We start from the raw sequence: 9,850 nt of genomic DNA, 5'->3' as shown, positions 1-9,850 counted from the left end.
AGAAGACTCTATTTGAATGTAAGAAGGATCTCCACCAGAGATGATTAGTTTTAAGGCAGCTTCCTTACTATCACTTACTACTTGGAAAATCTTATATAAAAAGAGCTTAAAATATACAACAAATCTGGAATCTGGGCATAATTTTAATTCTTCTTCCATTCTTGTCCATCATGTAGAAACTGAAACTTTGGCACACTAAACACATTAATCATCAATGTCTCCAAGTATAGAACCATTGACTCAAAAAAGTTGGGTCTATGACATACCTGAAACCATCTTTTTCAGTCGATTTTTCCTGAGTATATTCCTCAAAGCTACTTTGACATCTCTGTTTCTCAGACTATAGATAAGTGGGTTCAGCACAGGACTCACAAAAGTATAGAACACAGCTATGATTTTGGATTCCTCGACATTTTTATCAGTGGGAGGCCTTACATACATGCAGAAAAGAGTCCCATAAAACAAAGTAACAGCCATCATGTGAGAGCCACAGGTAGAGAATGCCTTCCTCCTTCCCTCAGCAGAGCGAATGCGGAGGATGGCTGCCAGAATGAAGGCATAAGAGATGAGAATGATGGCAAGAGAATTGGAAAGGTTGAACCCAGCTGAGATGAACATGGCATGTTCTTTGATATAGGTGTCAGAACAAGACAACTTGATGAGAGGGGGATCAGCACAGTAGAAGTGATTGATGACATTGGATCTACAGAAGGACAAGCGAAACGTCAGAATGGATTGAAAAAGACCATCAGAGAAACCATAGATATAGGGGAAGGTGACCAGGCAAATGCAGACTCTCCTGGACATCTTCACACTGTAATGTAGTGGGCTACAGATAGCTACATAGCGATCATAAGCCATGGCAGCCAACATGTAAAACTCAGTGAGCAATAAAGCAATGAAAATGTAACACTGCACAAAGCAACCAACAAAGGAAATGCTCTTCCTGTCAGATAAGAAATTTGCCAACATCTTGGGGGTTGCATTGCAGGAATAGCACAAGTCTACAAAAGCCAAATTAGTAAGAAAAAAGTACATGGGTGTGTGAAGGCGAGGCTCAAGTTTGATCAAGATGATCATTCCAAGGTTTCCTAACAGGGTAAGAATGTAGATTCCAAGAAAACCCACAAACAATATATGTTGTAGTTCAGGACAATCTGTGAGTCCAAGGAGAATAAATTCAGTGAATCTAGTGCTGCCATTTTGACTTGACATTTCCCTGGATCTCTGTAGTTGTCTGAGATAAATGGAGACAAAGAAGAAATAAAGCAAAGATCATGAAATATAGAGAATGATTGTTACTCTGATAATTTTACTGAGGAACAAATATACTGATTTATGTGGAAAACAAGGTCTGCCCAGTATTACAATGTAAAAGCAAAGGGAATGCTTGTCTTGCATGTTTTTTTGTTTGTTTTTTGTTTTTCTTTTTTGAGGGTTTTTTTTTTTTTTGGTTTGTTTTGGTTTTTTGGTCTCTAGCATAGTGTTGAACCATTAAAACACACTGCATTTCTTTGAGAAGAAATTTGCTTGTGTTTTAAATTGTCATTTTTTTATTAATAAAGTTTTAGTCTTATAAACATACATACACATCTATACATAAACACATAAAGTAACCAAAAACGAATACTAATATGTTGATCTTAAGCAGCAAAATGCTAAATTGTTTTGATAGTTGTGATTTGAAAACTTGAAAGTTAGAAGGGACTACAAACTTTATTATTAATCAATAGCATTGTTTGGCAGTTAAAATATCAAATGTAAATAAGTTTCTATACAAATACATCTATAGCATCCAAAACTGAGAAGCAAATTGTACCTGGTCATGACACATTTATGTTTCATTCATTTATATGAGTAATATTTTGGGAAGGGGATGGAAGTCCAAATTCTAAATTTACCTCATCATATGAAGTTCAGTGCAAAGAATATTTAACTGAGGAAAAGAAAAATTGGGGCCATAATATTATATTGGGAAGACTGAATATATTTAATTAATTTAAAAACTGCTATATGGAAGAGAGACTTTTTACTAATCCTAATTCTCTAATACCATTTCTATTTAATTCCTTCTATACTAGTGAAATGATTTTTAAAATTCACAAGCTTTTAGGATATTTAAGGGGAGGGGTGCAGTGGTCCTTGGGACACAGCTGACACTAGACCTCAAACTTGAACTGGGCTTATGTAGGATTGTGCTAAAGCATGCTAATATGTTATCACAAGAATAAACAACAGCAATGATAGTGTTGTGTACCTTGTTTGAATGCTTTTCTGATGAGGTTGGGAGTACAGGAGAGGAAGATAATTTTAGTATCATAGAAATGGGAGCAGGATAAAGTTGCCTAGGAATATGAAATGCTTTAGAAGAGTAGATATTTGACTCTGCAAATGAGAGCACTTCATCAAATCTTTCCAGCTGGTAAGATATTTAAACTAATTTTCTTTTCCTAAGTTATTCCACCATCCCCAGAAAGTCACAATTGAGGAAGTTTCTTAAAGGAACATCTTCCTGTAATACCTACCCTTTTTTAGCAGAAAAGTGTCCCCATAACAACTCAATTTAGGGAAAGACTCCAGTTAATTATATTTCAATGTCCATGACATTATATAAGTTCTTACATTTTCATAAAAGATATATTTTCATCAGTATCCTTACTACCAGATTTTCCCTGTGTAATGCAGAGAAATGGTCTTGGGATTTGGAATCAAATTGGACTCAAATCTCAAGTCAATCATTGACATTCAGTAAAATACTGTACCTCTGTGAACCTTTCTCCTTAGCTCTATAAAAAGGATTTGTAGATTCCTGCCTTCTTCCTTTATCTTCCATAAAGGAAGCCAAGAGCAATTGAAAGAGCATCAATGTGCAATGAGATCTTATTTAAATTTTATTAGCTCATTATATGTTCATAGGCAAATCAGTTATCTTTTCTGAGCCTCTTTCCTCATCTTTAAAATAAAGGAAACTAGGTTAGAGTGATTTCTGAAGTCTAACTCTTATGATCCTGTGATGAAATGGAATCCTACATGGATATATACACAATAATTTTAAAGAATTTTCTCAATAACCCCTGACTACCAACCCTAGAGATCTTAAGTATTAATGGATGATTCCCTAGATTTCATTCTAATTATATTGCAGATATACCATAAACGATCCAAGTCTCTCATTTTATAGATGTAAAAAGTGAATGCCAGGGAGCTTAAATTATTTCCCTGTTCTCTGTATTAGATGGATTTATCTGGATGTACAATATTTCAAATATTTCATGAGATCAATTGCAGCCTTATCTCTCAACATAAGCAGTTTCTTTTTCTTTTATGGAATATTCTCAAATAATCCTGTATTTACCAACCCAGTGGTTACCTTGGTTAGTCCTTCCTCAGTTCTATAAAAATTCAAAACAAAATATTGATAATCAGCTCTAGTCATCACTTCTTGCTTTTCCAACATTATTAAATGGTCACCCAGCAAGAATTTATTTATTATGAAGTACCTCTCTGTATCTCTTTCTGTCTGCCTTTCTATGTCCTTTTGTCACTCTCTGTCCCTCTGTGTATGTGTGTCTCTCATACGCACACACACAGAGATATACCACACACATACACACCAAGAGTATTTAAAGTTCATTCACAGAATCACAGAATTATAGAATTGGAATGAGCCTTGAAATTTATATAATAATACAGAATTAGTTCCAGAAAGAAGGGATTCCTCAAGTTATATAATTAATTAATTAATTGTAAATACACTGCATTGCTCTCTCTAAATGTAATAACAAATATTGTAGCAATCTCAGTTTTGTCATCAAATCCCATCATCCCCTTTGTTAGGCGTTAAAACTCTTGATTTTTTTTTCTCTTTTTATTTTCCTTTTTCTAATCATTCCAGACAGTTATCCTAATCTAATGTCCCTGAAGTCATATTTAAGGATTTTTTAAATCTTTCAAGTTAATTTTCATTTTAAGTTTTTAGAAATAGGTTTTCCAAGGATAAATTATTACTTTTCACAATTTTATACAGAGTATTCACAGTATATAAACAAAAGCAGCTGCTACTCTATTAATGATACCTTTTTCCAAAGCAAACTTAATCCTTCATCAGTCACATAATATTTTTCTTATCAAGAAATGAAGAAAGGCCCGTGTATTCCTTGAAACATTGAATGTCCACACCTTCCTGAAAAAAAAAGAAGAAAACTCACTCTTAATCTTTCCAGCCTGTAAAATATAGAAGCATTTATATCTGCATCTGAGAAATTAGATTTGCTCCCTGAAGAATATATCTCAAAAGTACCAAGAAATCTCGTGAATTTATTACATGCTCCATAATCTCTGGAGATATGGCAGAATCAGGAATCAGTTACTTGTATATTTTCCCTAAATTATCTGTGATTTGGGAATTGCTGGCATTACAACCAAACTTGGCACAGAGGCTTGGTTTAAAAACTTTGTTCTTGCACAATCAGATCATTCTTGCTTTAAGCCGTGTCAGAAAGCCATGTAGAAAAACTGTAGATTTTGAAATTACATTGCAGAAGAACTTTGTTAGGAACAACCAGGAACCAAATACTGACATTGACATAGGCAGGAAAGGCCTGTCCACTTCTATGCTTCCCTGTCACCTTAGCCAATCTGAGAGGTGTGAGGTGGTACCTCAGAGTTATTTTAATTTGCATTTCTCTAGTCAATACTGATTTAGAGAATTTTTTCATATAACTATAAATGGCTTCAATTTCATTATCAAAAAATTGTCTGTTCATATCCTTTGATCATTTATCAATTGGAGAATGACTTGCATTCTTATAAATTTGACACATATATTTTAGAAATATGACCGTTATCAGAAATACTGGTTGTAAAGATTTCCCCCACAGCTTTACATTTCCCTTTTAATCGTGTTTCTGTTTGTTTTGTTTCCACAAAACTTTTTTAATTTAATGTAATCAAATTTGTTTATTTTGACTTTCATATTATTCTCTAGTTCTTCTTTGGTCATAACTTCCTTCTCTAAATATCTGATAGATAAAATATCCCTTTTTATGTTAATTCATGAGTTCTTATTCCAGAAACTGCTATTTGGGGATTTATCAAATGTTAAATTGCTTTGATTATTGTATTGTATGATTCTAGTCTATTCCATTGATACACCATTCTGATTACTGCTACTTTATAATATAATTTAGATTTGGTACTGATAAGCCACTATCCTTTATATTTTTTCATTAATTTAATTAATGTTGTTCCAGATGAAGTTTGTTTTTATTTTTTCTAATTCTATTAAATGATGTTTTGGCAATTTGGTTGCTAGGGCAATTTAGGCAGACATCATTTTTATTATATTAGCTTGGCCTAGCCATAAATAATTAATATTTTTTCGAATTATTTAGATCTGATTTTATTTGTGTGAGAAATGCTTTGTAATTGTGTTCATATAGTTTTTTGGTTTGTCTTGGCAGGTAGAACCCCAAGTATTTTATTCCATCTATAGTAGTTTTAAATGGAATTTCTCTTTCTATCTCTTGTTGATAAACTTCGTTAGTAATATATTCAAATGCTGATGATTTGTATGAGTTTATTTTCATCCTGCAACTTTGCTAAAGGTGTGAATTGTTTCCAGTGGGTTTTTGAATGGTTTTCTAGGATTCTCTAAGTATATCATCATACCATCTACAAAGAATGATAGGTTGATTTCCTCATTGCCTATTCCAATTTCTTTTTCTTATTGCTTAAGCCAACATTTCTAATACAATATTGAGTAATAGTGCTGATAATGGGCATCCTTGTTTTATCCCTGATCTTATTGAGAATGCATCCAGTTTCTCTCTATTACAAAAAAAATTTGCTTTAGGTTTTAGAGAGATACTACTTATTATTTTAACGACATCTTCCTTCATCCCTATGTTCTTTAGTGTTTTTAATAGGAATGATGTTTTTTTTGTCAAAAGCTTTTTCTGCATCTATTGAGATTATCATATGATTTTTTTTGATATGGTCAATTATGTCAATATTTTTCTTGATATTGAACCAGCACTGCATTCCTGGTATAAATCCTACTTTGTCATAGTGCCCTTTCTTTCTGATAAGTTGCTGTAATCTTTTTGCTAATAATTTATATAAGATTTTTGCCCTAATATTCATTAGGGAGATTGGTCTGAGTATTCTTTCTCTGTTTTGGTCCTTTCTGGTTTAGGTATCTGTGTCATAGAAGAAAATTGGCTGTACTCCTTCTTTACTATTTTTTCCAAATAATTTGCATAGTATTTGAATTAATTGTTCTTTAAATGTTTGGTAGAATTCACTTGTGAATCAATCTGGCTCTGGAAATTTTTTCTTAGAGAGTTCATCAATGATTTGTTCAATGTCTTTTTCTAAAATGAGACTAAGTATTTTCCTTTTCTGTTAAACTAGACAATTTATACTTTTGTAAATATTCATGCATCTCAATTAGACTTTCAGACTTCCTGGTATAGAGTTAGGCAAAATACCTCCTTATAATTACTTTAATTTTGTTTTTTATTGATACTAAGTCAGATCCCTTTGATTTTTGATGCTGGTGTTCTTGGTGTTCTTCTTTCCTTTTTCTCATCAAATTAACCAATGGTTTATTTTGTTAGAATAAAACCAACTTTAAATTTTGTTTATTAGTTCAATAGTTTTCTTAGTTTCTATTCTATTAACCTCTCCTTTGAGTTTCAAAATTTCTAATTTGCTATTCAATTGGCAGTTTTCAATTTGTTCTTTTTCTAGCTTTTTAGTCGCATTTCTTTTGATCTTCTCTTTCTCTATTTAATTTATGTAGCTAATTTAGAGATATAAAAATTCCCCTAAAGACTGCTTTGGCTGCTTGCCATAGGTTTTGGTATGTTATGTAACATACCAAGAAAGTATTGTCACTTTCTTGAATGAAATTATGGATTATTGTTTCTATGATTTGTTGTTTGACCCATTCATTCTTTAGAATTAGATTATTTGATTCTGAATTAATGTTTAGTCTATTTTTATTAAATAAAATTTTATTGCATTGTGTTCTGAAAAGGAAGCTTTTATTATTTGTGCCTTTTTGCATTTGATTGTGAGGTTTTTGTGTCTTAATGCAAGGTTAACTTTTAGGTAGGTGCCATGTACTGCTGAGATAAAGTATTCCTTTCTGATCTATTCAGTTTTCTCCAGAGGTCTATCATGGGTTTTCTATGGTCTTATTAATCTCCCAGTTTCTTTTTTGTATATTTTGTGGTTATATTTGTCTGATTCTGAGAGGGAAAGTTTGAGATTCCTCACTAATATTGTGTGTGAATAGAATAAAATTCTATTTCTTCCTATAATTGATTTAAAATCTCTAGGAATTTGCCTCCTCTATCATTTCTTGCATACACATTTAGTATTGTTTTGACTTCATTATTTACGGTACCCTTTGTCAACATGTACTTTCCCTCCTTATGTCTTTTAGTTAAGATCTATTTTTCTTTTTGCTTTATCTGAAATCAGAATTGCTACCCCTGCTTTTTTTGTTTTGTTTTGTTTTTTACTTCAGATGAAGGAAAATAAATTATCTTCCAGCCTTTTACCTTTATTCTCTATGTGTTTCTCTGTGGTAAATGTTTTTCTTGTAAAAAACATGTTATAGGATTCTGTTTTTTAATCACTCTGCTGTTTGTTTCCATTTTAAGGGAGAGTTCATCCCATTCACATTAAGTTATGTTTACCAGTTTGAAATTCTTCCCAACCTATTTTCTCCTCTCTGTACACTTTTGTTCTCTCTTTCCATTGTCCTTAGTCACGTGTTGTTGTTGTTGTTTAACCACCCTTTTTTTTTTAGTAGTGTTTATTTTTCACCCACTCCACTCACTATCTTTTATTCTGCCAACCATCCACCCTTTCACTTACCTTTTTCCTAGTGGTTCTGCCCTCAATTCTATCCTGCCCTTCCCTTTTCTTTTCTTTTTTCTATTCCTACTTCTTTATAGTTTTAGATAAATTTAGAAAAACACATTTCCTATCAACTCTGCTAATCATTTAGGGACAACTGAGATCAAGAAGATTTTTGTAATGAAACAAGATTCATATAAGTTTCTGGTATGCTATCTAGAGAAAGACCTAAAGTTTCAACTGTCCTGCTGTCTCTTTGTTGAATTCTTTGGTTGCTGCTTACAGATTTTACTCTTTTAGTGTTAGCAGCGCTTTAGCATTCTGTGGCCCTCTTGGCAGTGTAACTGCAGCAAGATTCATTTTTCTTGATGAAGTAATGAATCTTAAATTCGACTATTTTGACCATTTTTTTCTGATAAAGTGCAGCCATTTGCAACTTTGCAAAATATAATTTAGTGGATTATTGACACTCCACACTTGCAATTTACTCTATACACAAACTCCAAACTTGGACATCCACTGCAAACTCAGCATATAAATGGGGGAAGATAGTTTAATATATCTCAAATTTCTACTGGCAAATCTAACTTGTTTCAATGATGCAATTCAATTGAGGTAATGAGATTTGACCCACCCTGAGTAAGAATGCATCTGGAATACTAGCAGGCTACTTTCCCATAGTATACAAAACTAAGTATTCATCTTTTTTAATTACTTTAATGAATCAATACCCATACTCATGTAGTATCTTTTATGCATCAGGCTTGTGACAGAAGCTAGAATATAAAAAGAGAACAATAAATTATGCAAATGCCTGTCCCATCAAACTCAGTGAATTGAATTAGTTTCCTCTCAACTCTTAATCCTGGTTCTGTAAGATGACTACTCAAAAAAGAGAGTAAGTTCCTGAGGGAAGTGAAGATGTTTTCTCTATTTTTTTTTTATATCTCCCAGGATCTATCTAGTTTTGTGCTTTTCTCAAACTGGTCATTTAATGAATATATTTTTTCCCCCTATCCCTCAACTTCCAGCAATGAAATACTACCAGTGATATCCCAAGGACTCAAGGATCCTTTCTTATTCATTAAAAAAAGAACTCTGCACTTTATGTAAGAATGACATTTCAACTTTCTTTTCAATATACAAGTATGTAAAAATAATAATTCACCAGGCAATGCTATTTTAAGGAATCCAAAATAGTACAAAATAGTTTGCTTTTGTTTGTTTGTTTGATGAGACAATATGGTATAAGAGTTGGATAAGGAAAAAAGAGATAGCTGGTTCAGTATACAATACCAGGTAATTTATATAACCTGCATTCTAGTCTTTCTTCATACATATATTGAGTGTTTGTTCACAAATACACCCCTTAACATCTCACTGATACCAAGGAATTCTCTACCACACTAATTGGTAAATCTCCTGATGATCATTTGCAATGACAATTTCCTCATTGAGAGTTCTTTAAGCCAATACAATTAGAGGTCTTTTTTTCTAGTGGGTATACAGGATAAGGTACTGACCAGGAATTGGGAAGATTTGAATAGACATGTTTGCTTCAGACTTTTATAAGCTATAAGACTATGTGCAAGTCTCTAAAATTCCTGAAACTTTAGTCTGCTAATGATAAAATTGTGGAGATTTATAAAATGTTCACAGGGTTAAAATGAGGTTAAATAATGATATAAAAAATAAAACTGGAGGTGAAATGTGTGCTTTGGTCAGAAAAGTTCTCATGATACACAAACAAACAAATAGAGTCAGAGAGGGACAAAAACAGAGATAGAAAAAGTAGTTCTGCTTAACAAATCAAAGTTGATGACGTCCTGAGAGGTCCTTGTTACTTTTTGTCTTCTTGAATATACACCAAAAAATCTCATTCAATAATACTTTGTCTGATTAAATTTAAAAATAAACCTTTTTTGAGAGACAGCTGTATAACAGTGAAGAGAAACACAGGTGTGATTGAAACAGGGAA

The 9,850-nt window shown here is 32.4% G+C and overlaps 1 protein-coding gene across 1 annotated transcript; it reads right to left on the bottom strand.

The window, feature by feature from the left end:
• Positions 1-255: 255 nt before the first annotated feature.
• On the bottom strand, positions 256-1,215 carry LOC100917716 (olfactory receptor 5M11). The gene has a single exon (XM_012552671.1). It carries the CDS (start codon positions 1,213-1,215, stop codon positions 256-258), a length of 960 nt encoding a protein of 319 aa, XP_012408125.1.
• Positions 1,216-9,850: the final 8,635 nt, after the last annotated feature.

The sequence above is a fragment of the Sarcophilus harrisii genome, chromosome 6, assembly GCF_902635505.1.
Source record: "Sarcophilus harrisii chromosome 6, mSarHar1.11, whole genome shotgun sequence".
Lineage (NCBI taxonomy): Eukaryota > Metazoa > Chordata > Mammalia > Dasyuromorphia > Dasyuridae > Sarcophilus > Sarcophilus harrisii.
Note: the sequence above shows the minus strand (reverse complement) of the source record. Positions and strands in the feature narration are given on the sequence as shown.